Here is a 26,526-nt window from a genome sequence, read left to right as displayed (position 1 = left end):
GGTTTCGTTCAACTGGAAGGCAGAGAAGCATTGCCTTCTACAGTTGGACGGTCCAACGCATTCTTTCATTTCACGGTGAAATGAAAGAAAATGCAGTTTATTCTCCGCTCCTAGAGTTGTTTCTGCTGCTCCATGAGGTATACCAAGATAACTCGAACCAACAGTGTTACTGTAGGCGTGACGACACACTGCTCGGAGCCAGAGGGACAGAGAAACGAGCTGCGCTTGGAGGGCCGAGAAGGAGGTACCGGAAACACGGAGGTGTCCACAGAAGGATTCAAGTGCCTCATTCTCCCTCTCTCCCCCTATCTCAAAAAGGAATCACAGAGTCTCCCGACAGAGAAGTAAGCATTGTGCCGTTTGCATGCTACCATGAGTCAACTATGATGTGCAGAAAACTATGCTTATACCCCCCCCCCCCCCTTTTTTTTTTCTCTACAAAAATAAAAGCTAGATATTGCGTAATTTATATATAAGCAGCGTGACCGCACTTTTCATGATCGTACTTTCGTACTTTTTATTCAAACAACGAACGAGAAGAATAGTCGTGGAAAGGGGGGGGGGGGGACGGAAGTTTCATAACAGAACCCAATGACATGCCTGACGACGCAATAGCCAACGCTACAATAGCGTTCCAACCATCGCAGCGTTGGCTACTATGCTTCCACTACTGTACCGCCAAAAAAGTTGTTTATAGCGGCCAATCGTTTAATTTTATAATTTTTTATGTTCTCCAAATTAAATGCAACCTGCCGTGACTCAACTCAGCGCGTAGAAATGACTAATGATGGCACACCATGCGACAAACCATTGTACTCAGCTTCGCTGCTTCAGAGTTCGGCCGAGAATCGTGTCATCAATGATTGGTGACGAGCTTCCTCCGAACGCTCACGCAGTACTCGTGTCCAATCAGCGCCCTGCGTTTGCTTCTAGCGCGTCGCTGCCCGCCGCGCTCAACCGGAATAGCTCGTGACTTGATTTCAGCGCTGGCTGGGCTAGTTGGAGTTGCTGAATAGTGCCCGTTACGGTCCATCTTACGGCGAAACAGAGTTATGGCGCGCGGTTCTTTGTGTTCTGCCATCGTTATGTTTTTGCCAAGCGTCCCTTTAGCGTCCTGGACACAGCTGGCCATAACGTGGGCAAGCTCCTTGACGACGTCTGCTTCGCGCATAGCAGACGACCAAGTTCCAAGAGGTACTGTGATCGCAAACTGGTAGAGCAAGACCCCCGCCCCTCGCGCGCCCGGTGTGATTCCATCTCCGCGCATGCGCGGCGCCGGGAATACAAAATGGCCACACAAACCGGTCACTTGTCGTACGTGTATGCACGATAGTATACTACAATTTGAAATTCGAAGTTGTTGAACAGATCTACTTGCGCAGCTTGAGGTCTGGAAAGCGTTCTCTCGATTGCCCCCCAAATCACGAAAGGAATAAAAGACACTGACGCTGACACTGAACACGACGTTTCACATCCGATGCCAATTGTTTTGTCAGACGCGCTTCTTAAGCTTAGTTATTCGCTTGCCTCATTCGGTGCATTCAATGCACCGATTAATTTTCCGCGTGTTCTGCGTGGAAGTAGGTACGCAGGAACCAACCCGATTGAACGGGTGTAGGCATATGGTTAATGCCCTTTTGTTGGGCGATTGCTCGCGCCACCTGGCGCGTGCTGTTATTTTGAACGGTTACTCTCCAACATACGGTTAAGTCGTTGAACACCTGAAGGAGTCATGAAACGAAATCGGTTTGGAATATTTATGACTTTGCAGGGGCATTCTGGTCCTAGTCTGGCCCAAATATGCTCGCACAGACCGCCACTGATTCAGAATCTTCTTTGTTGCAGTGATATTGCGAGGATAAAAGGGGACTATTTCTTTCAGTCTTGCCTTCACAAAGCTCGATGACGTAATCGTGGGATCGAAACCACCCGTTTGACGACAATCGAGCGCGACTTATGGATTGGAACGAGAACTGCGTGAGCACTCGACTTCGGCTATTATTAAAGTTAGAAGGTCATTCTAAATAGTATTTAGCGAGAGTAGAAAATTGTTTCATGGCCTCTTTAAAGGGGTACGGAAACGAAATGACGTAACTCCGACCTCTCTACCTCTCGCTTCAAAGTCGGCCAGCGAGAAGCGCAATGCGTTTCGCGTTCGTGACATCAATAGTTCCTGCACGGCCAAGGTTGCTGTAGTTGCGAGCGTTGCCGCTTGGAGGCGTCAACCCGTGACAATCTCGCCTAGTAGTACTATCCGAGGACTGTGCGCCCCATGCCCTTTAAGACCTTTTCATTTCAGTAGTTGCCTGACCGACGGGTAGAGGGCGCTGGCGCACTCGCCGCCATTAGGTTGCTTCAATTTGGTCGGTTTCGGTTTCAACGTGCACGCGATTGTGATGCTGTTTCATGCCACTTTCGATTAGTTTTGCGATATAGATTTCTTTCTTGTAGCACACAGCAAATGAAACAATAGTATTGAGCCACTTGGCAAGCCAAGAAGTGGTTTCGAGCCTAAATTGCGATCTTTTTTTTAGGAACACTATATGCGTCTGATTCCGTCCATCGTTAACTTCGGCCAGGTTCGGCAATGAAACAACAGCGCTGATGCACAGGAAGGAGTACCATTGTCCACGGCCGTACCCACGGACACTAATTTCCAGAAGAAAAAAAAAAATAAAGAGCAGGACAAGCTCTGCATGCAGCGTGCGCTCGTTGCCTGCAGCCGTGCCTTGGCTGTGCGTGCACCGAGCGGTACGGAAGGTAGATAGCTCGCGCTCAAGTCAGCTATTGAACTAATCATTTTATATTGCGACAGACTATATTGCATCAGTGCTTAGTGAAAAAGCAGGTCGCTAACATGATTAACAATCTGCTGAATCACCGAAAACAGATGAACTGACAAGTTTACTGTTCGATGTTTGGTTTCCGTACACCAACCTTTTCTAACTTCGAGACTGGAAACGTCTTTTATAATTACTACAAAAGTTTCATATAATCCCGTAGATAATATAAAAAGTGATATTGTCCATGCCTGTTTTATTTAAAGAAATTAAGCGCTCGAGAAATATTTTGATAGACCAGCGTAGGCTGACTAGAGAATTTGTTTAACTAAAGTACTCATTAACAGCATTTAAAAATATTGGCTTTATGAAATAAACTTTTTGTTATATGGACATTTGCTTACGACGTTCTCAAGGTATGAGAATGGTGAGATAAGTGAATGCCAGACTTCAAATAAAGTCTGATATTCATCTTCCATAAAATTTGCCGAATGAAATTGAAGAGCGCAAAAGAAATGATCTCCGATAAGTTCGGCTGTAGTCGAACGCCAGGCGCCACCCAATTGACCTGTGTAGAAAGCTGTTCACTGATTTGAAACGATGCGCTTTGCACATTTTGACGTCGTCAGCTACTGAAAGTAACTCCCTATTCGCCGTGGACAACCGGCTGCACTCAGGTGATTTTCATGCAGAAGGATTCTTTTCGGAGTCACATTTTGTAAATCATAGGCTCTATCAAGTGCTATGTGACAGTTTCTTACGCGGGGAGTCAAAATATTTGTGTTGAAACAAATTAATTGAAACTGCATGGTTGTATTAAAATTACTTAAGCAACTGAAAGACTATGGACACGGGACCAAGCACGATATACTATTTTGTAGAATTCATAAATATACCGATAAAGCGAATGCTTATATCACACACGCGATTAAGAACGTAAAACGGATATAGGTGTGATATAGCAAACAAACAAGTTGCCTAATGTTAAGGTACCATTGTTTATAGCATAAAAAATAATTCAAACTGAACGTTTGTTCCCGCGTCTTGTCCACAAGTTCCCTAGTGTAATCAAAAGAAACTGCTTTCGATCTGTTGTGACTACAAAACACCATGCTTTCGGAAAAAACACGTAGCTAATTGCGCTGAGTGTTTTTGTCTTCTCCCTTTACACCAATGCGCACTCATATATATATAATAACATTGGGCTTCCTATTGCAAATGTTCCGCCCTTATTAGTAACCAAACCTCAGTTCTCGTAAGTTATTCGTATTTGAACCCTCGAGGCTCTCTTGAAGTCATATATGTATTCAATGTGCGCAAGTGCTAACGCTGATTCCTGTTCCTATAAAGCCTTTTCACACGTATCCCGCACGCCGACGGTAAAAAAGATTCAAAACGTGTTACAAAATTAACTGCAGAAGTTGCGCGCACAATGATGTAATGCAATTGCATGGTGAGTATAAGTATCGGACGACACTTTACGGAGTAAGGCAAGAGACGCGGTGAAACGTGACGAAAAACACGAATTCAACGCATCCGCCAAGGCGCGGACGGGAGAGCGGAGCAACAAGTTGAAGCAACCTAATGGCGGCCGCATCACGTGATTCCAAGATGGCAGCGCCCATGCGGCGGAGGGTGAAAAGGTCTATAGCTTGCTCGGGACGTGATTCGTGACCAAGTAGGTATTTTATGTGCAACGAGCGTTCGATTCCACGTCTTAGTTGTACACCGCAGAAGTAGTAGCTCAAGGGAACCAGCTAATAGAGATAACCGTCAGTACGCAGCAATGGCGACACCTGCAAGGGGGGGGGGGGGGGGGGGGGGGAGGCGTGGAGAGCGGAATACTTGGCCTGGCAGAGGTCCCTGCATCTTCAGATCAAGCTCTTACTTATCGTCTGCGAAAAACGGCGATTCGAATCCTCCGCCAACTCACATTTGGACTAAGTAACTTTACGAGCGAGCCATACTGCCGCGAGTTGGCGCTGCATCTTAGGAACTTATGACGCGGCGGCATTCCAACGGAGCTTCAAAGACCGCCACCAGGCGCAATTTTAAAATCCGTTAATTCGTCTTAAAATGAGTTTTATTGACATTTTGGCTGACAGCCCAGAAAAACTCGTCCAGACTACTGTTTCTGGGCTGCCGGCACAACGTAGAACACATCTAAACGAAGAAGTCAGGCCAAACATTTTGTTTTCGTACCCCTTTAAGGGGGGACACAACCCAGAAAAGACAATTTCTGCAAAAAGTGTTGATTTTGAAAAATGCCATGCTTACATCCACCAATATCTAGAGAGTATTCCCAGAAAGTTTCATTGGTTTACACTGGCTAGTTAATATTTTATAAATTATTTTCCGTCCACCGATGCTAAAGAAAAGGTAGAGGTTGGAGCACTTTGAACGCGTTTTTCTCAGTTAAGCGTTTTGGCAGCAAATGGCATTTTAATAAAACTATCGTTTCAGTATGAAACTATCGTGAGACTTAATATTTGCGGCTTATATGCCGAAATATGAAGCCGGTTACTATGAACTTAGCATAAATTGATTTTTGTTTGAAAAATGCATAATTTCTGAAATTTCTTTTCATAGTAACCGGCAGCCGGTATTCCAGTATGCATTTCACCAGAGAAATATATGATTATCAATACCATTTCTCAATGATAGCTTCATTGAGCAGATTCGATACAAAGCTATGCTTTACTTCGTCCTGGGGGTGTAAAACTAGTTCACAGGGTTGGACTTTGCATGCCCTCCTTCTTTATGGCTACAAACACCACCTCCAAATATCACGCCGATTGAGTGAGCGGCTCAAAAGTTGACGTTCCCAGGTAGTGTCCCCCCTTAAGACCAGGCGGCTCTTGACTTTCAAACTTCGTGAGTCCGGTAAATAACAAGAAATCGTGGCTTACATTATAATTTTTGTTTCGTTAGCAAGATGTCTAATGGGTGCGAATGTTCGTCCCACATTTAATTCCCTCGCGAAAACAAATCTGTTCTGACACCTTTTGTGAGTGAACTCTTCGGCGGCCATTGGAAAGACGTTTCCGGTGCGAACCAAAGCTGCCAGGTGACATTCCGGAAGCGATGCACTCTCTTGTACCGATCACTCTTTTTTTCCTTTTTTTCTTTACTGTCCCGGTCATGACGGAGTGACTGAGACCAGCTCGCTACTGCCCAAACATCTGCCTCTTTTTCCAGGTCGCGTTTGCAAAGGAAAGCGGTATGTATGGCATCCAACGCGCCACGGGCTGTTGCATATTTACCGAAAGGCTCATCGTACAGGCAAAACTGAATCAACATTATTTGCATTACATCTTGCGGAGTTGTCGGACCCGCCTCTCCATCTTTGTTTGAATTAACGTTCTATTTTATTTGTTCTCTCTTTACCGTGTAGCGCAGCGCGTTGCTTATTGATACGTAGGTGTTTGTTCTTCTTCCGTGCCTGCCGATTTGTATCGATTTGTATAAGTGGCTTGAAAGGGACGTCGCATGAGCACGCCACTGTGATGGTACCTTCAGGTACCTTCTGGAGCATACATTTCGCTCGAGAGGGAACAACCGCCAGCATGGTAGGATCACGCCGCGTGCAACCCACGCATCGCAACGTTCTAGGTCACAACACGTGCAATTCTCACTGGGCTATAGCACGGGAGCCCGAACCTACGTTCTTGGGTTATTGAATGTTTGATACGCTGCGTTGTATTGTTCCAGACCATAAATCTGCTCAAGGGCAAAATAGAGCATGGTCAGGTGGCGTTAGGCACCTTTCGCTAGACTGTCCAAAGCCCTTCTCCAGAAAAAAAAAAAAATACTTTTGACATTTGCACTGCGATTCTGCGACCTTTAATGTTGCCGGTTGCTTACACTGGGTCTTCAGAACGGGACGTGGGCACATGTCGTGCTGCTTACGAATGTCCAAAAGAGTGACGTGGACGACTTTGGTCGGTTACGGCGGGAAGTCTGTGCTGAGGCGACCGTCACGGCGCCTGCGTCCCATCTTCAATTTACATACACGCTCTCGGGACGTCATTCCGACGGTCTTCCGTACCCAGAAGAACCCTTCGGAACGACGAAGACAAGAAGCGGCATCCGTTTAACGCGAATCCGGTTAAAGCGGACTTCCTGTCCTCTGTACACGAGTGTGTCAGAGCCATCCGCGTCTCGACTACTGCCCGGCCTACAACTCGTTGTTTGCTGCTACCGCAGTTCAATTTCGGGCAAGCGCCGTAGCCTGCGCTCGAGAACACGGACTGCGGAATGTTCCCAGCGGGGAGTGAATGTTGACTTTGCACACAGACATCTTGGGAGAGCGTTCACTGGCCGTTCCGGAGACGAGCGCAGAGTCGTGACAGCGAACTTAATTCTAGTGTTCTCCGTAATGGATCGGAAAGGTGCAACAACCACGGTGCGCTGTGACGTCCGAGGCGTGGCCAAGCCCTCGATCGTGATCGCCAGCGGACCCCTTTGGGTACGCTTTGCTTGTTGTCTTTGCCCATCCGCGGGGACGGCGCGCGAGTCCTCGGCGGGGGGATGTGACGGAACGAACTTGAACTCGTAGTGGCAGCGCTTCCTTCCTTCTCGACCCTGGAAGAGCGCTGTCTGCTGGAGTTCAACCGCAGGACGATGCGGAGGCCAGGTTGTTTACACCGAAGCTGCGTCACGTGAGCGGCCGCCTTAAATAGGAAAGGGGTGGCCGCCCGGATGCCCATTCTGGAATTTCGGATGCGACGAGACGCATCGGAAGAGATCGTTGTTGAAGCGACACTGAGCGGCATCATGAAGGTGAGGATTGAGGCGAGATAACTTAAATGGTTCTATGAACTTCTTTTGTTTTTTTCTGCACAAGTGCTGTTCGCTTGAGGTGATTGATATAGTTGGTTATTACAAGTGCCGTGGACATTTTATAATTACAGCAACAGCGCAAGATAGACAAACAAATGAGGAGACACAAAGGACTGACAATGGCGCTGTTGCTTTTGTGTGTCTGTGTGTGCGTCCCCACCTTTTTTTGTTCTTGTCTTTTTCGTTTTGCTGTTACTGCTATTATGAATTGCCAACTCACTCAAGCTTTCATCTTAACAAACTTTTTAATATTACACAATATTTCGAATTTTTATGACTCATCGTTCAATGCAACACTTACGTGGCAAGCAGAGAAAGCGACGCCCGATTCCTTGTATGCTTTTATAAATGTCACAAGAACGGTACCCCCTTCCCCCCTCTTCTTCAGCTAACGTTTCGAGAGTTCCCAATGCTCAGCGTACAGAATCGAGCCTGAGAGCGTACCATATTACGCATTACAAGCATACTGCCCACGGATCGCCTGAAGAAGCAGTTGTTTCTAACACTGTGTCATTAATTTCAGCTGTCCTTGATAGTGGCTACGTTACTCGGACTCACGAGGGGCGTTCCCCAGCCCGCTGCACCTGCTGGGTTTGTCACTCAACGAGGCACAAGCACTCAGTACAAGACCCAAGACGTGAGCAGAAGAACTTTCACTATTTTCCGATTTTCACAGCATCCTCCGTCTCCAAGGAGTGCTGGCCTATGCGCACCTGATTATGAACAAGCGAATTTTGTCTGTCTCGTCAAAATGATAACAGGCTTATAATGTAAAAACAGCGCAAACAAACATGGACGAAGGAGAAGAAACGCGCAGACGGGACAAGCGCTTGTCCCGTCTGCGTATTTCTTCTCCTTCGTCCGTGTTTGTTTGCGCTGTTTTTACATTATGATCAACGAATAACAACTAGCCCAACTCTCGACATTAATTCAGTTGATAACAGGCTGTTACGTATTGGGCCGTTACGATGAACGTTGAGAACATGCGGTCGTCCGCAATTGGATGGTGACCGATTAGTACTACTACCAGCGCATCCAAGTGCGCACCGCGAATGACAAAGTTTGCGCATATCTGGAAAGAACAGATTCGCTATAGAAAAACAACTAGGAGTTACCTTCCGTGATGGTGGTGGTGGTGTGTGTCATCAGAGAGCATTGACGGGGTTTGCATATAAGTGTTAGTGCTGACAATGATGCTGTCCGAAGCACCTGACGACACTATGGCAAAGGCACTACTTTAATGCGTTAGCTGCGTATTCATTCCCATACTAGGGCCACCGTGCAAAGTAATTTATATACCTTGTACGTAAAGTCTGTCTAACGATAATACTTATTTTACGGAGGTCCGCTATTCATTGCTTGTTAACATGGGTGTAGTGACAAGTTATTTTGCTTGCCCTTTAATATGCACAAACACAATGTTATATATATATATATAAATAATTGAAAAAATATACTCTTTAGGACTCCCAACCCTTTAGTTTTCTTGCTTTTTTTTCAACTTCAGAAAATTTCCAATCTTGTTATTGAACCCGCCGAAATATAACAGCTAGAGAAAGCAACGTTCCGAAAGATAACATATCTAGAATATTTGAATTTTTTTTTAAAGCGTAAACGTTTGTTCGACATTTTTTTATTTTTTTACGGCGTTCCAGAGTATGGGCAACTATCAGTTCGGATACGACGTCTCACACAGCACCGGCAGCAGCTTTCACAAGGAGACGGGCTCCCCGGGAGTCAAGATCGGCTCGTACGGTCTCCGCGACATCGACGGCCGAGTCCGCGTCGTCAACTACGTGGCAGACTCGCAGGGTTTCCGAGCCGACGTCCAGACCAACGAGCCCGGTGTCGTCTCCAAAGACCCCGCCGGAGTCACCATCAACCGCACTCCATCGGTTCTACCTCTACCAGCCGTGGGCTTCACCCTCCGTGAAGACAATGACCCGTCCGCTTTAGGCGTCCCAGAACCCGGCGATGGATCGTCTGATCTTGCTCTTGCTGACACCGCAAGTCTGGCAGAACATTCCGGTAGTCCGCTCACCGTCGACAACAGTCCACTAGGAGGAGCGTATGGTGGCGACACCGTCCCCGATGTCCCGGCTTCCATTGGAGGCTCCAAGGACGTTGCCGTCACTCCTGCTGAAGAAGGCTCGAAGACCTCCAGAAATCCAACACCGGATGCAGGCCAGAACAATTCAGGATATCCACCTGTTGTTCAGGAAACGGACATTGTGGCCAACCCTACAGTTCCGGCGGGGCAACGAAAACCAGGCGGCGTTCAGTCATCTCAGTACCCTCCCGCAGTAGGACCTTTGGGCGTCGGGCACGGGGCTGGGGTCTTAACGGGAATGAGCCCTGGTCAGGGCCATCCGAATCCGGGGTATCCTTTCGAAGTAATGCTTCACGCAGGTTATCCAGTACATGGCCACGTACGGCCCGAGCATCCCTGGCGTATACCACCTTTCGCCCAGCCGCACGGTTATAATTTTCCTGGACAGGAGTATTCGCACCCCGGTCATCCGGGATTTTACCATTATGCGCCCTACACGCCAAACCATTATGGCTACGCGGGATCGCGATTTAATTACTACGACATGCCATTTGGTGTGCATGGAGTACCCCACCAGCTGTATGCGCAACCTCATCTCGGATACTTACGCTCGGCTCTCGGTGTCTAGTTTGAGGGTAGTGAAGATGCAGATGATTTGGGCATTGGACATTAGGTAGATCACCATGCACATCTTGAAAGACCGCTCGAACTGGAAGTTCGCTATTTATTTTATGAGATGACGACTGGTTTTGAGACTGAACGAGACGTTCGGTTTTCAGGGGTGTGTCCGATATCTCAAAACGCCTCTCGATCTTGACAATCGTGCTTTTGACAATGACGCCAAGAACTGATAGCGTTCAATATCTGGGTATCTAGAATTCTTCGAACGGGCATTGTATTTGCATTGCACTTCGAAGCAGATTGTAGTTTTGAAAAATTAATTTATCCTACGAGTACACAATCGAACGAAAATATTTCCATTTGAATTTATAATCCGATTGAAGTTTCTTTCCCTCGAGCCTAATTCAATCACGACGACTCTGTTAGTATGAATTGCTATATCAAAGGGATTGTGATCAGGTAATCACGAAGCCGGTTTTTGTCTTCTATATAATTTATCTCCAGAAAAAAAGAAAAGAAAGAATACCATTGATTTTTTTAAAACTATATTTCAGAAGGCATTCAGGTTTGTTTTTGCAGAACCATTTTTTTTTCATGTTCCCGTGTACACGAACAATGTTTTCCCTTGGACATTGCCCATTGAAAAAATAAATTATTGTTTGAAGATCTCATTGCTGTCTCTCTGTTGATTACTTACCCCATGACTTTACAACGCCATCGAATTACGATATGTTGATTTGATAATTTTATAAAATAAGAGCGTTGATAGAAAACCAGATAAGCCTTATAGCTTTCTTATTCGATCACGTCATTGACGCCACTTGACGTCGCGGTAACGCACACTGCGCGACAATAAACACAACTATGGCGGGTATTTCTTTTTTTTCATTTTACTTTGAAAGGGTTTTGGTGGTCATAACAATTTACCACTAACGTTAGTAGCCCAACTGAGCACTAACTACCACTATACGGGGCTTGTTCGTGCTTACATTGTCGCCGATTGTGCATGTTGAGCGGCCATTGGCTCCAAGACTTTTACTGACCATTTTGGTATATAGACCAACTGCGGTGGCGCTGCAGTCGGCACTGAGCATTCGCAGACACTCCAGGCCTCCCGAATTTGAGTTCTGCGCGCAGCAGTGCGCGCACCTGGTGTGGACAGACGCTGACTTGTTTGTAAATTGTGTGTTGGTGAATAGCGGAGGTTTTATTACCCCATTTTGCAGCGTCTCGTCTTCCACTCCATGTATAGCTAACGAGCCGGACTGAACAGGTTTATGTTAGTCAATGGCAAGACATTTGTTTATGTCGATATCTGCGTAGTACACTCGTAATTGTTGAATCGCGACAAATAAAATAAATGTAAAAGAGACAAAAAAAAGAGAGAGCCTAATCGATTATTTTGTTTTCGGAGAATTAGCACGTATTGGCAGGAAACAACTATTGCACATTATATGAACGTGAAAAGCTTAGTTTGTCACTCACATTTGTCTCACCTTAGTCTAAAACATGTTTCTCGACAAAATCATGTTTATGTCGGCTACGGATACTATTAAGGCAAGCGTTTCCTTTGAACCGAATTAAAATCGGGTCGTCCACAAGGAAATCCTTATTGTACGCTGTTACAAATAATAATAAGTAAGAAAACAACCGAAGAAAATTTGTACGGTGCCGGTCGGTGCAGTAGCATTCGATGAATCTGGGCGTGCCGAAGTTGGGCTTGCAAAAACGCGTGTCCATTGACGAAACAATTTTGTTGTTAAAATGTCACCAACGATTTCGTGCCTCTGTTTAGTACCGCGGGGGAGTTTATTGGAGGAAAGAAACCATTTGACAATCGGAAACATGTCGTACCTGGGCCCTAGACTAATATTAGCTCGGAATTCGTCAAACATACGTGAGATTCGAGCATAAGCATCAACAAAAATACCGGTCTCCTTCTTTCTACCTCTATTTTTTTCTTACGAGATGCAACGTTTAGAGTTAACGGCTTTCGTAGTTGTCGCAAGTGAAGCAGAACTTTCGAACTTCAACCGATCGAGAAAAAAAAAGGAAAGGTTTACTTTTTTTTTCTTGAGGAAACGAGAGCTTTTGAAAGACATGGTTCAAACACAGAAGTTGGGGTACGAGGAACTAGCAGAGAAAGACCGGGAAGTAAAAAAAGGGGAAAAATAAACAAAGGACGTCGTCTAATGCATGGTTCAGAGAAGACGAAGGAACCCTGACGCCTGCTTTGGCGGCTGCAGCATAAATAGGCAGCTAGGAATTCTCTGAGACCCATTCGACACCCGATCCCAAAGCCAAACAGCCGACGCCATGAGCTTGCTCCTCAAGGTAGGAACACTGCCTTTTGAAACTTGGAACTCCTCGTACGTCGTTTCACCCCACATTGCATGCATCATTGTAAAACAAAAACGCAAGATTGTGTTGTTGTTGTTCTTCTCCTGGGAGGGGGGATTTTATTATTTGCACGATGAACGGTCTGTAAAGAAACCCACACCAGCTTCTCTATATCAGGCTCAGGTGTAATCTGCGATTTTCCGTCGTCACAGAGCAAAGAAGACTACAACCTACTCCGAGGCTCTTGTTGAGTATGTTAACTTCTGAACCTCAATTTATTTATAGATGCGCGCGGATCAACTAACATGGGGCCGGTGATTTACAGGATAGTGCATATACAAGGTGTCCCCGAGAAAAAAGAAACAGTTTTTTTTAAACGAAAAAAAAAAATTAATTGCGTATTGCCAAACGTTCATACTCCGCCCAAAGGTAGGGTTAGGGGTCCGAACCAGATGCAAAAGTTCCAGCCCGAGCCGATATCTTGTTCAAAAGTTATAGTAGACTTTTTGAAAATTTCAAAGGGAAAATGGGGCCCATTTTCGCCCGCTCTCGGTTTCTGGCGCCATAGAGCTCCATGTATTGGAGAGCTCCGACGGCCGCCATTCTCCCGCAGAAATTCTAAAAAAAATAACTTATAACTCTTGAATAAGATATGGGTTCGGGCTGAAAACTTTGGCATCTCGTTCGAACCTCTAACGCTACCTTTGGGCGGAGAATGAGGGTTCGGTGACCAGTAGCTTATTTATGGGGGTGAAAAAAACCCTATACATCTTTTTTTGGGACACCTTGTATATGCACTATCCTGTAAATCTCCGGCCCCATGTTAGTTGATCCGCGCGTCTGCTCTTGCACAGAACTCGCGAAAGCCAGTCATTATTATTTTTTTTTTTTATATATCTATGGAAGACGGGTAGGTGAATTACACCGATGAACTTTCCGCACCAAAGATTTATGTGCGGTGGGTTATAATAAGAACTTGAGGTGCCGTGCAAATCGTCACAGCGCATATAGACTTTTCTTTATTTCTTTTTTTATCGAGCACCATCTGTCTCATCGTGGATCGTTCATAAAGGGCCCGCAACAAGATGATGTCCCTTTTCTCACGAAGACTCAGTAGTTAACTGGTATGGTGCGAGTACTTCGAGGCCTCGCGTTTATTTTCCCCACAGGCCGCCACACTTCTAGGCCTACTTTTGCTGATGGTCGCGGGCCAGTACGACGACTTTGGTGGCGGAGGCGACGGAGACGGCGGCTACGGCGGCTACGACGGCGGGGACGGTGGCGGCTTCGGCGGTGGAGGAGGAGGGGGCGATGACGGAGGCTTTACCGGAGGTGACGGTGGTTTCGGGGGCGAAGGTGGCTACGACGGCACCGAGATTCGTCCCGTGTACGCCTCGCCGGAGACGATGACCGGACCGACGGTGTTCCTCAGGAAGAGGAGGTCGCTCCCTGACACGTCCTCTGCAGCGGCCCAGTCTCAAGAGCACCACCACAGGGTCAGGCGAGGAGGCTACGGCGTCGTGGGGCCCGTGTACACCTACGTGAAGACGGACTACGACGGGAACTTCAAATGGGGGGCGAGGCACCACGTCGGGAAGTCCTACGGAGGTCACCACGGAGGGGGAGGCTACGGCGGAGGCTACTGAGAACAATGAGTTAACCATCAACGTTTTGATATTCTATTTCACGTCACAGAATTTTACAACCCTGCTTATACGCACATTGTTGTTTCTAGTGTTTAACGTCAAAAATGTTTTTTTTTTTCTTTTTTGTTAAATTTTGCGAGATGTTTTATTGGAGCTGGGCAAACACCCGCTTTAAGCTTCGGGATATTGCGGCGGGCCGATAAGATTACGATGATATTTTAACTAGACTATGCTCAGCTGAATAATTGGTTTAATTGTTAGTAATGTGCCTCGCAACTCCTTATAACATGTTTCGCGACTAAAAGTGCTCAATTTATAACCAAAAAGTGGAAAGAAAGGCGAGTTTTTCATGACTAATTGTATATATAAATCAATCTTCTAGTGGCCAGTGGCTCGTGAAAATATGAAGATCGTTCAAAATTGATAACAGACGAACATCTATTCTAATCGTACTTTTGATGGCACTTCTCTATCTATTTGTCCACACTGCTCATTGATGATTTTTTTCATTCAATGTAGCTCGAATTCGTTAAGTTCATGTGTTACGTTCTTTCGAATACTCATGCGAGAGTTGATGTCATGTGGCATGAGCGTATACTCTCATTAGTACAGTGATCGTCTCGGCAAGAAAATAAAGGAAATCATATTTTGCATCGTCATTCAAGCTCTTTCTGCCGGTTTAGCCTTGATAACCGCACTGAGAGGCACATTTCATCAGTCATATTTGGCATTGTTTAAGATACTGCTCTTCATTCTTCCCCACATCTCTCCTGTCGGTCGACTGTCTTTCGCAGAGGAACTTACAGGGTATTAACCGTTCTTAACCGGTAAGCGTCTCGAAAACGTTAACTGAACGGAACTTAAACGGTAAGTGTATAAAAACGTTCACAAAATTGCCCCCCCCCCCCCCCCCCCCCCCCCCAGATGGTAATACGTAAAGAAACTAAGAGATAGAAGGAGATGCGGTCACGCGGGGATGTCAGAATGACGAGCTCTGATTGGATGGATTAGAGGCTAGGCGCAAAGGCTAGCTGTCTCTACCCGCTGTCTCCCTCCAAACAGGGCGAACGAAGAGCGTCGCCTGCTTCTCGCCCAGTGTTAGAACACTGAGAACAAAGACGAAAGCAGCTAGGCTTTCCGTCATGCCCACCCATCCTTCCAATCAGAGCTGGACGCTTTGACGCCCCTCCCCATCTTTCAGCTTTTCTCCGTATATCATTATTGGGATTTAAAACATTCATTTCCATAAAGTTTGCCGCTTCTATTACGGTACAGTTTTGAACAATTACCCAGTGACTCTTGCCAAACAACAACAACAACATAAAAACAAAACGCGACCTTGCTACACGCTTCTCACGGTTGCCAAGTCATGCGGCAAATAGGTTGCGAAGAACCGCGGTGGGCGCGCATGCAGCACATGCAGGCAAGTTGTTGGATATACAGTGCTGCTGGGTCCGCGTTATCAGCTCATGAAAATAAAGCGGCGCCGGCTGCCGCGCACTTCTTTCCTGCTGAGCGACGCAGTGGGATTTGGGAGTCACCGAGCGTACAGTTCCTCGACCCTGCACGTCAAGGTGTGGCCCGTGTACACTTTATCCGCGGCTATAGCCTCGTTTCTTGGCTTTTCAGGGTCCAACTCACTGGAGCGTGTCCCTCCGCTACCCGTTCGAGCGGACAGTGCGCTGGAAGCACTCGGTCGGACCAGTCAGACGTCTGTCTTTTGCCCCGCGCGTGTTCACGTCACACTCCCATCCATACTCACATGATCTCTATGATACTCACGCGTAGAGGGCGGGGTCAGGTGACGAAAGGGAGGTGGTTGATTGGTCCTGTGAGCGCCTAGCTTCCACCGCACTGTCAGCCTAGGGGGGGGGGGGGGGGGGGGGGGGGGGGGTGGAGCGTTACGCCTGCGAAGGTTGGCGAAGGCCACTTCCATCCGCACACTACATCTACAATTACAAAACAAAACAAAAAAAAAGCCGTATATATGCTTACTTTTTTTTTTTTACGGATTGAGAGGGATTTGTGCTTCATGGAGCGTTCTTATACGTGGATTCTGTACGCTTCTGCGTTTTATTTGTAGGGAGTTTTGCGCGGATTGGTGGCTGCCGTACCGCGTACACCGTGCGGTACAACTAGTGCGAACACGGCACCGGAGTTTTTTGCGCGTTTTACTCAGGCGTGGTGTTGATAAGTATACCGCTCGAGTTGGAGTCACAAATGGGCACTTTCTACAATGCTAACAGTTGTAATGATATCCTTTCTACTCCAAAGTTAGGGTCATCTGCGCATACATCATACAAAAGTCAGTCTGCAAACACGAGTCACCGCCATATCCGTGGTTCGAATGCCGTGTGCCCAGGGTTCTCCTTGAACTCATTGCCATGCGTCATTCGAACCACGGATCATGCGGAGTCTCGCCCTCGAATCTGTATATGCAAACTGTCTTTTGTATGATGTATAAGCAGTGTGACCCCGGCTTAAAAGAAAAATGGAAGACAATCGGTTAACGTGAAACGTTCTTTGCCCCGCCAGGGAGGGTCGCCACATTTATTGAAGCCCACAAAAATTGACTACGAAGCTCGACGCTGATTGGCTGGTGGAAAGGTCATTTGATCAGCGCTGATTGGTTGATTTTAGTGAGTATGGGAGGTTCTGAAAAATCGCCAGGCTTTACAACCCGACTAGCGCCAGTGTCTTCACTCCAGGAACTGCTATCATTAAGTTTATATGCCACGTGTTAAGTTATCTGATATAGAATGCAGTGACCGCAGGAGCCAGGCTCGGCCAATACCTTGTATCCACCACATTTGACGGGAGTTAGTACTACGAGGGCGTCACAATATTTGGTGCCCCAGTAGACTTCCGCTAGTGTATTGATTTGTTCTTCAGCCACGCACAGTGATCGGGTAAGATTTTCCATGGAAGAAGAACTTGTAATACGTTTGTAAGAACCTGTGCGCATTGTAGGACGTGGTACAAATAACAAAAGGATGTGAGACAAAAGGAAAAGAGGAAAACCGGAAGCGCACAGGGGTCCGCCCATAGCGGGCGCCAGCGAGCTTGTTTGCAAACACCCATCGGTGAATAAACTAAAGCCAGCGCGTTTCGTTTTGTTACGTCAGCTACGTTTCTGCTCTTTGGCCAAGCGAGGAGAGCCAGCAGGGGGTTTTCACCGCCGAGTATCTGCGACGATGCTGACGAAGCATTCCCGCAAAGATGGAATGGGAATTGTGCTATGGGTTGTACTTCTACCGACTAAATCTAATAAGAATAATAATAACAAAAAAGGAGCTGATGCGACGTGACGACGCAATTTTATATCCGGCAGGCGGCGCACAAGCGAAGAAGAGCTAGACATCAGGTGCGCAATCGGGCAACGTTAGAAAGCTGATACATCCACCATGTCAAACTTTTACCAACTCCCCCAGTTCAACACCTTGTTACGGAAGCAAGACGCCTACGAATTCACTGCGTCCGTCGACGACCCGAGTCTATAGTGTTTTCGTGTGTTCGGATATGAAGATCAACGCTTTATATGTCTTGTGTTCCGTGGTGTGGGGAAAACTATGCCGTAGAATCGAAGGCTCATGCACATATTCTCCTTCCCAACCGACGAGAAACGGCGTATTCAACAGATTAAGGAAAGTCCGGAGAAAGTAATTAAAGATGCGAGCTCTTGTACCTTGAACTCTTGTACTTCCGAATTGTCGATGTGCCCAGAAGAACGATAATATACTAAACAACTCCGTTTTTTTTTATTCTCATTAGTTATTTTTAAAATGAGTTACCACTTCCATAGTGTCTTGAAATATTTAGTTGGTTTTATCATGCGATAAAACCACTTGCACAGAGAATTTTTCTTGTTGTTCCGGCTTTTGTATTTAACATCACCGACTATGATTTAGCAGCGCTGTCGTCCAAGGCTCCTATTCTGACCTGTATGTAGCTGGATACTTCGCCTCTGTGACTATGAAAACATTCAGGTGCGAATAGCGCAGAGAACATTTGGTTTTGGAGAAAACACTTCCACGCGATACATGCCGTGGTTCATCATCTGACAGACGCTTTAAATGGAAAGGAACTGCACCTCTCAGCACAACTGGTCGCCAGTGGGGTAACGCATGCTGAAGTTTCTGTGAATAAGCTCATGTCGTCCCAGCACATCGCGAAGTTCTTGCGGTCACGTGAGCAACGAATAGTTGTCACGGAACTGACACTAGCTACGCTGCCAGAGTTCGAATAGTTGAACACTTGTGCAAGGGAGTCGACAAACATTCTTCTCAACATTGCCAGCAAAAAGAAAAATATGCCTTAGGTAAGATGCATGGTCTGCTTCAGCCAAAAAGCAGCTGTCTGTTTTACCCCAAAAGTTAGCGTTGTTTTAAAATAAAGTGTGAAGGAATTACGACATCTCCGTTGAGCGAGATACTAAGACCCGAAACGGAGGCCAAAAGGAAGTTGTCTCATGGGACGAACTACACATTTTGTCACGTTCATTTATCACATGATGGGCTTCTGACACGTAGTCAATCAGTCACATTTTGTGTCGCATTTGCTTGTTTCACTCTATTAAAACTACATTTTTTAAACTAAACAAATGACCCTTAATGAGCGAGCCGTCAGTTATTTTCGGACATTTTTATACGAAAGTGGCCGTACAAACTGTGGTAAGACATAAAGATCGTACTGTTACTTTTATTTTATCTTTCAGGAAACCACATCGGAGGCGCGAAGCGTAAAATACTATTTTACATATTTTCTGGTTGTGCCGTAAGCATGAACGTCAAAAATACGTTTCAGATTAAAGATATTTGTGATTGTAGAACAGCGCTTTGGTTTTACAAAGGAGATTAAGTTAAATAATTGTGGAAAAGGCGTCGTCGCTAACATTTATCATGACTGTTTTCAGTCGTCGTAACTTAATAGACGAACTGTAAAAGTTAGAGTTGTTAAGTGAACTTCTAATCTAAAAAAAAAATACTCTAATTCGCTTAACCGTCGTCACGCACGGGTAAGTTACATTCGTACAATATTTTTAATCAAGGCTACAGGTTGCCCCGTCAGCGCGTGGGCACAGCGAAGCCCAGCATCCAGACGACTGTCGCTTTTCCCCTGGTTGGCCTATAGCTATACAGTGACATCACAGAGCGGGAGCGCAGCCTTTAGTTTCTAGAAGGTGTTGGCTCGGCAGCGTTCCGGAGCGATACCGGAAAGTTCCACCTGAAACACAATTGCCGAGCAGTTTGCTACACAAATTTTCTGAAGACTATGTCTCGCCCTGTACTTGTTTTGACGCAGTTGAGTGATTCGCACCATTGTGACCGTTTGCAAGCCGCGAGCTCGCCGCCTTGGCACCTACACTCTTAAAAATGCCTCCGCGTCTGCTTACCCGCAATACACTCGAAGAGCCAATCTTTGCGATCTGCGGAATCAGCTCAGCGAATGAAAAGGCGGAACATCCGTTTAGATCTAAAAATGAAGTCTGCGCTGTAGCATTGCGCAATGCAAAGCGTCATGCTTGCATTGCGTAATGCCACAGCGCAGACTTAATTTTTGAGGTCTAAACAGATGTTCCGCTTCGTCATTCGCTGAACTGATTTCGTAGATCGCAGAGATTGGCTCTTCGAGTGTTTTGCGGGTAAGCAGACACGGAGGCATTTTTAAGAGAGTAGACGAAAGTGTTTCTCAAACGGCGAAGCATTGAAACCCACTTCCCTACGCGCTAGCAGACGACTACCTGCAATTATTTTTCACAAAAAGAGATTTTACCTTTGTGCTGGTTGGCGTAATTAAAAATCAAGTTTTTTTTAATACTTTCTTGAAAATATGTGTACTTTGCTTTAACAATTGCTGTAACCAAAGGGACGTTTAATTTTTTTTTATTACGATTTATTTGTCCTTGTTTATTTAACAATTGCAAATGAACTGTGGTATATGACTTGCAGACAACACGAGGGAAACAACCGTCATCCCAAAGACTATCAAATTGCAAGTGGATGCGGGACGTCAAAAGAGATCATCACAGGGTACAGATTGACGACGTTTTTTATGTTGCAGCCGAACGCCGCTACTCCGCCTTTTTTACGCCTTCCGGAAGACTCGTCAGTCCTAATATAGTCCTCCCAGCTTTAGACGTTATTTTCGCTCGGTGAAACCGATAATTTCTTGCCCACAAGCTGAACGCACTAATGGACGAACATTCCCCAACGGACTGGGCACGCACGTAAACGCCTTTATACACCTAAAAAAAGAAAAAGCGATAATTCTATACATCATGCAACGTTATTTGCAGCGCAAAAAAAAAAAAAAAGAAACACGTAAAAAATGAGACACATTCGAAATCAGAGAATCGTAGCGCCCCTAGCGGCGGAGGCGTCGCCATCAGGAAGTCGTCGCTCTTTTTTCCTGGTGCAGGCCCACTTGTGCCTGTTTGAAATGTTCTGGGCAGAGCACGCATTCGCTCGTTCCAAATCCACGATCAGCGGCTTTAAAAAAAGACACAAACAGACAAATAAATGAGCAAACAAACAAACAAACAAACAAACAAACAAACAAACAAACAAACAAACCCGAGGAAGGTTGAGAATCGAGTTCCAGTTGCGTCGCGTGCTGCTGGTTAGCTTTTCCGGGCATCCAGTCCTCCAGTCCGCTATCGGGCAATGTACGTATACCTGCCCGAGGCGCCTACCGCACCAGTCGCCCTCCCTGCTCGTATAGATCACACAGACGACAGCTTGTTTGGTGCGGGCATGACGACAGATTCATGTGCGAACATGCCTCGAGAATAATCTAATAATGTTAGCTTCATACATTTGTATGCTCCGGACATGAATGCAGATAGCGTCTGTATGCCAAATGTGATGAAACCGTCGTACAGGGAAAAAAAAAAGAAAAGCCTCGTTTAGTGTCTTTGGGCTGTCTTTTGTATGATGTATTAATGGTGCAACCGCGGCTTAACAATTAAGGATAGAAAAGTCCTGTATCTCTAAAGAGATTACGAAAGTCGCTGGCATATATGCGCGTGGTTTTAGGATGGTGGTTTTCGTTGCGTGAGTGGGGGTTCTAACTATATAGACACCTCGCGGAGGTTACGAACTCCTACTGTGTGCGCAACTTGTGCGATGGGATACACGAACATTGATGCAGTGAACGATGGTAACGAGACGTTTTTACTGACACCAACTTTCCTTGGTCTCAGTAATACTTCGTAGATAATTAGCAGATAACGAACGAGGTATATTTATATAACCGATGCATGTACTAATGCGCCCGAAATAATAAATAGCGCCAGTGAATGGTGCTATTTAGTGGTGGTCAATTAATGAAGAGAAAAACTATCCGAGAGTCAATTAAAATGCTATTCTGCTTAAAGACATTTATCGTCCATCAACTAAAACGGAGGCAAGGACGACTTTTTTGTCGTTTTGTCGCGTCTACAGTGATAGTTTTCCAAACAAACATCGGCGCTTCGTCGCGTTTTACTTACGTGGGCGAACACGAAATTTTAGAGCTTAGGTTGGTGGCCCGTCTGAGCAATTTAAACCTCACTAGTAGTTTGAAATACAAACCTTTAATTCAAGAAGACAAACTAAAAAAAAAAAAAAAAAATACGGGGATCGTTTGTTGGGGCTAACAGTGTGGAGCAGTATGCATAACGCAAGGTCAATCTGCCTTACCGATGCAATGTTAATGGAACTCCGCAGGTCGTGAACGCTACGATTTTACAGTTTCTTCTAACTTCTTAGTGATGCATCTTTCGTTGATCTGGACGTTCGCTATGGTTAAGGAACAGAGGGTCCTCAAAAAGTATAAGAGGGCTCAATATATTGCATTAATAAATAATTGGGTTGTGTCTGTGTTTATACAGCCTAGAACTTGGTCTGCCTCACAGGGGCGACGAGTCTCCCAGCTGTAGATGAGAAATTTAGCCAGTGCGGTACAGCCGCTAGCCTGGGGTCTTCAACGTGCACCACGCAGTAGTGATACACGACCGCACGCCGGAACGATGCTCATCCAGATCGAAACGGGCAGGGGTGGGGCTCGAACCCAGGATCCCTGGGTTCTGCAGCGCGAGCTTTCGCTCCACGTGCTTCGAGCTGGTGTGCGCTAGACCACTCGGCCACCGATCCCCCCTAAATATATTGCACCGGAGATATAAAGACAAATAGGAGGGTGAAAGCAACGTGCCGCGGATGTCAAAGGGGTGTCGTTATCTATAGCGACTCTATCGAGCGAGACATCTAGGTACATGGTCGACAACTTGGTTTCCTGCCGACAACCCCTGGTGACGACGAAATAACGTGTGGAGAATCCGGTTTCCTCAAGGCGCTTTTCCGTTCCCAGGAAAAAAAGAAAAAAAAGACCCCAAAAAAGCCTACCCGTGTTCCTCCGCCAACTTTCTGATTGTATCTCAACGTGTTTTAAAGTCTCTATAGTCAATAACACGTTAAAAAACTCAGGGCGTGATTTATTATGTTCACGCTTCTTGCTTGGGCGTGAATCGTCCACGGGTGTTGTTATCGGCACATACCGCACCCTTAGGAGCGATAATAAGATAGCCGGCACTCGCCATGCCCTGCATTTCTTAAGCCTGCCAGTAACTATAGATCCTTTCGTAATAATTCGTAATTTGTAATTCGTAATTCGCAATTTGTGGTATTTCGGCGTTAATTGAAGTCGCGGGTCTGCCGTTAGAGACTACGACGCAGCGTTGCTGAGAATTCGACTGCTTGCAGAACGGTGGGTGCGAGTCAAACAAACCCGACGCTTTGTGACTTCCCATTTCAGTTTTGTTGCATCATATGCGTCGTCCACTGAGTGCTGATGCAACAGCTCGCGTCGTCTTTAGGACGTATGTTACAAGACGGACCTTCACGCTTGCGCCCTGTTTGGCTCGTGGAGGGCTGATACGGCGTGTAATGTTTACAACAATGGGTCGTTTATGCGAGGACGGCGCGCGGGTCCTCACCGTTGAATGAAAGAATGGTGGCTTTTATTGTATCCATGTTTGGTGGAACTTCCCGGTAATTATTAGCGTACTAAAATAATAAAAAAGCAACGCCATATGCTATACTTAACAAGAAACGGAACAGTTCAATGACGACAAATGATGCTAACTCATACAGTGATGTGAATGACGACGTTCACAAGTTGCTGGTAGTGAGCGCACGACCATGTCGTTGCGTCACCATGGCGACTTTGGCGGTGGTCGAATTTTCGACGGCTGAGGGTGAAAGCCGTCCAGCCCCAAGAAGATGGTGAAGAAACGATCATTGCTGTACATTGCGCATTATCGGTGTTCTCCAAGGTCGACAGTTCTTTGAAGACGCCAAAAGTTTATATTGAAGGGTGTAGCAACAAATAATTAATCGAGCGACCTCACCTTCATTTTGTGTCTCCAGAGAAAACCAACGAGCTTGTATACGTGAAAAGCCTCGGCATTCCTCGTTATGAGGTCACGAGCCTGCGACGGCATTTTTATGTCATCACGAAGGCGATCAGATTTAGTGGGGCACACGCCCGGCTCACGGGCCAAACCCTCTTTGTATGGAATGCTATGGAGTGAGACGGCGGCTTGCGTCATCTAGGAAGCAGAGGGTCCAGGAGGTGCAGTTAAGCTTTCCAGGACCTCTGAGTTGGAAACTGGGCGAGAAACTCGGCGAGATTTCTAACCGCGGCGATTGGCCAGCGCCAAGGTGGAGCGCGGCGCTAGCCAATCCAGCAATCTCGCGGACTTTCTCGCGGAGTATCCAACTTAGAGCACCCGGATTTTCAGCGTACCGCAAGCACAAGGGGGCCTCTAAACAAAATGGAAACGTCGGTCTAGCAGTAAAGGTTGTTGTTTGCGTTTCCTTCATGCCATAGGTTGGGCGAATATGAGTGATAGCTCATTTTAAGGGGGAGTCTCTCGAGTGATTGTTATTCACACAGTGACCTTGAAGAACTGTCCGCACGTGCCAGTGCCATTGTTTGTGCCGGCGAATGAAACCGAATACCTACTTGTCGATCTTTGACGTGCCTCAGTGACCACCGGTGCTGCGTTCACGCGGCAACAATGAAAGCATTTGCCATGCCCGCCCGACGAGTGACATATAGCATTTCGAAACGAAGGCGATCGTTTTGTAATATCGCAACGGATGGCAGGATAAGCGGGCTCCTGTCAAGAGCGAGAGATGTCGGCGGTTGGTGTCAGCAGCAGGTCAGTGAGATAGACGCCTGCAACGGCGTCGTGTCCTCTCATTCTCCGCCCCTTGTAGGAGTGATCAGTATGGGGCCGATTATGTTCACTTTAAGCACCGCAGCTCGCATGTCGTTGCTATAATCGCCGACAGCTTAAGAAACACTCCCGCTTCTTGCTTCGTGATTCGGCGTTTTTATCAGCTATTATCGCGATCGCATCGGATGCGGATTGATAATATAACGCTCAGGGCTCGCAACGCCCAGCGTTTTTTAAGCTTTCAGAGTCAATAGCATGCATATTACACACTGAAGACCCCTGGGGGGCTACGCAAGGCGGTGGGACATAGGGACTAGGACATCGCCGCCTGCTGCGATTGGTCAGCGGCGTGGCGCTGACCAACCGCAGCAGGCGGCAATGTCCCAATCGCTCCGCCTCCCCCCCCCCCCCCCCCCCCCCCCCCCCCCCCCCCCCCCCCCCCAATATAGTCCCCCAGCGTTTGTATGTTGCACGGGGCAGATTGACTCCGGAAAAAAGAAGTGATTAATTTCTTGAGGTGGTCAGACGTTATCTTCTTCTCGTTACCTAAACATCTGTTCACGAACGTCGACTTTTAGTTAAGGTCCCGTGGTTGTGTGCCGCGCTCCACGGTGTAACGAAGTGACGATTGGCGAAGAGAGGTTACAGGCCACGTCTATGTCTCGTGCCCGACACGGTCAGACACGAGACACAGATATGACCCGGTATTCTTTGATTGACACGCAGGTGCATTGCACAGACTCACCCTGAAGAGTCATTAAGCAATGGTCCCACTGCTAATATATCATACCAAAAACAATGTGGAGACAGTCTGGTGCGTGTTTCTTCCTTGTATGACGAGACTATCACATTTGTCATACAATAAACTGTCTGCATACATGTTCCAAGCATACAAATGTAGGAAGCAAACATACTCCAGACATGCACAATGCGTGCCCGCAAATCATTCTGTCATTATGTCCACAGCGAACACTGTCACTTTTGGATAATGTCTGTGTGGTGGGACTGTGTACCGATTCGTTTCTTTGTGTTTCTGTAACGATACCGCCCGATGCTCCGCTGACGCCTTCCCGCACGCATCGTATCATCATCAGGTATACTATTATTGTAGCTAAAAACAAACAAACAAAACAAAACAACATCAACAACAAAAAACAATCTACTACAGGAAAGCTTACCTCATCTATTTGCAGTCACGTCATACCAGCGGTGGTGAAATGTGAACCCACCGTCTTTACATTGTCTTTTGCTTGATCAAACTCACCGACCTGAGTCCTGAGCATTTTTAGTATCACTCGGGGCAGTCAGCGAGATTGCAGCATTAGCCATTGCGGAGCGCAAGTTCGTCTGCTTTTTGCTCAGGGGTTCCGCTGACGTCGGAACGCCGATCTTTGATTAGCTCTCATGGGGGGATAGTGGGTAGCCCTCGATGCTAGGTGCCCTGAGGTCTACCCACTATCCTTCCGATCGGAACCAATCAGAGCTCGGCGTTCTGACGTCATCGAAACATCTGCTCAAGAAGCAGACGAACTTGCGTTCCAAAGAGAAGCACGAAAGAACGAATCACGAAGAAATATACGCGAAGATAATGAACCGCGCTCCGTGTTTCTCGAGGCTTTGTGGCCATGCTGGACAAGGTCCGTCAGGTTGAACTTGTCAAATTATTTACATTTATTTCCGTCTTCTTGCTTCTTTGTGATGCCATGAAACGAGAAAACACTCGAGGTAATTAGTCCTAGACATTACGCAGCATTGACTCGTTTAGGTCGCCCGGCCTCGCAAAATTTCTTCTGCTTTCGCTCCCCTTTACATTTTACTCGGGTGTGTATAAGGACATCCGGGCATTCTGCCTTTCCGGCATGTGCTCGCCATTGTTCCAGCGTGTTTTCATTTTCTCGTGCGTTTCGAAGTGTTCAGGAGTGAGGAGGTGCTCAATCGTTTCGGAAAGCGGTGCAACTGCAAGTGTCGACGTTAACCGCTTCGAGAACAGACGTATCCCACACATTTACGCGCTCGTTCAGTTGCGAC

General features: G+C 46.6%; 2 protein-coding genes across 2 annotated transcripts; both read left to right on the top strand.

The window, feature by feature from the left end:
• The first annotated feature begins 7,514 nt into the window (after positions 1–7,514).
• LOC121046448 lies at positions 7,515–10,300 on the top strand. Its single transcript, XM_040500688.2, has 3 exons — positions 7,515–7,562; positions 8,146–8,259; positions 9,278–10,300. Exons 1-3 carry the CDS (start codon positions 7,557–7,559, stop codon positions 10,298–10,300), a joined length of 1,143 nt encoding a protein of 380 aa, XP_040356622.2. The 5' UTR covers positions 7,515–7,556.
• Positions 10,301–13,832: 3,532 nt separating this feature from the next.
• Positions 13,833–14,279, top strand: LOC121836344 (protein FAM98B-like). The gene has a single exon (XM_042291232.1). It carries the CDS (start codon positions 13,833–13,835, stop codon positions 14,277–14,279), a length of 447 nt encoding a protein of 148 aa, XP_042147166.1.
• The last annotated feature ends 12,247 nt before the right edge of the window (positions 14,280–26,526 follow it).

Source organism: Ixodes scapularis, unplaced genomic scaffold (assembly GCF_016920785.2).
Source record: "Ixodes scapularis isolate PalLabHiFi unplaced genomic scaffold, ASM1692078v2 PGA_scaffold2__306_contigs__length_199485367, whole genome shotgun sequence".
In the NCBI taxonomy this organism is placed as follows: domain Eukaryota; kingdom Metazoa; phylum Arthropoda; class Arachnida; order Ixodida; family Ixodidae; genus Ixodes; species Ixodes scapularis.
The sequence above is the reverse complement of the archived record's forward strand: the minus strand, read 5'-3'. Positions and strand labels throughout refer to the sequence as shown.

What these genes read in the sequence shown, in the direction of transcription:
- LOC121046448 (XM_040500688.2), top strand. An exon ending in CTCAGTACAAGACCCAAGAC is followed by an intron (nt 8,260 to 9,277) that starts GTGAGCAGAAGA and finishes ACGGCGTTCCAG; the next exon opens with AGTATGGGCAACTATCAGTT.
- LOC121836344 (XM_042291232.1), top strand. Translation starts at nt 13,833, where the DNA reads ATGGTCGCGGGCCAGTACGACGACTTTGGTGGCGGAGGCGACGGAGAC.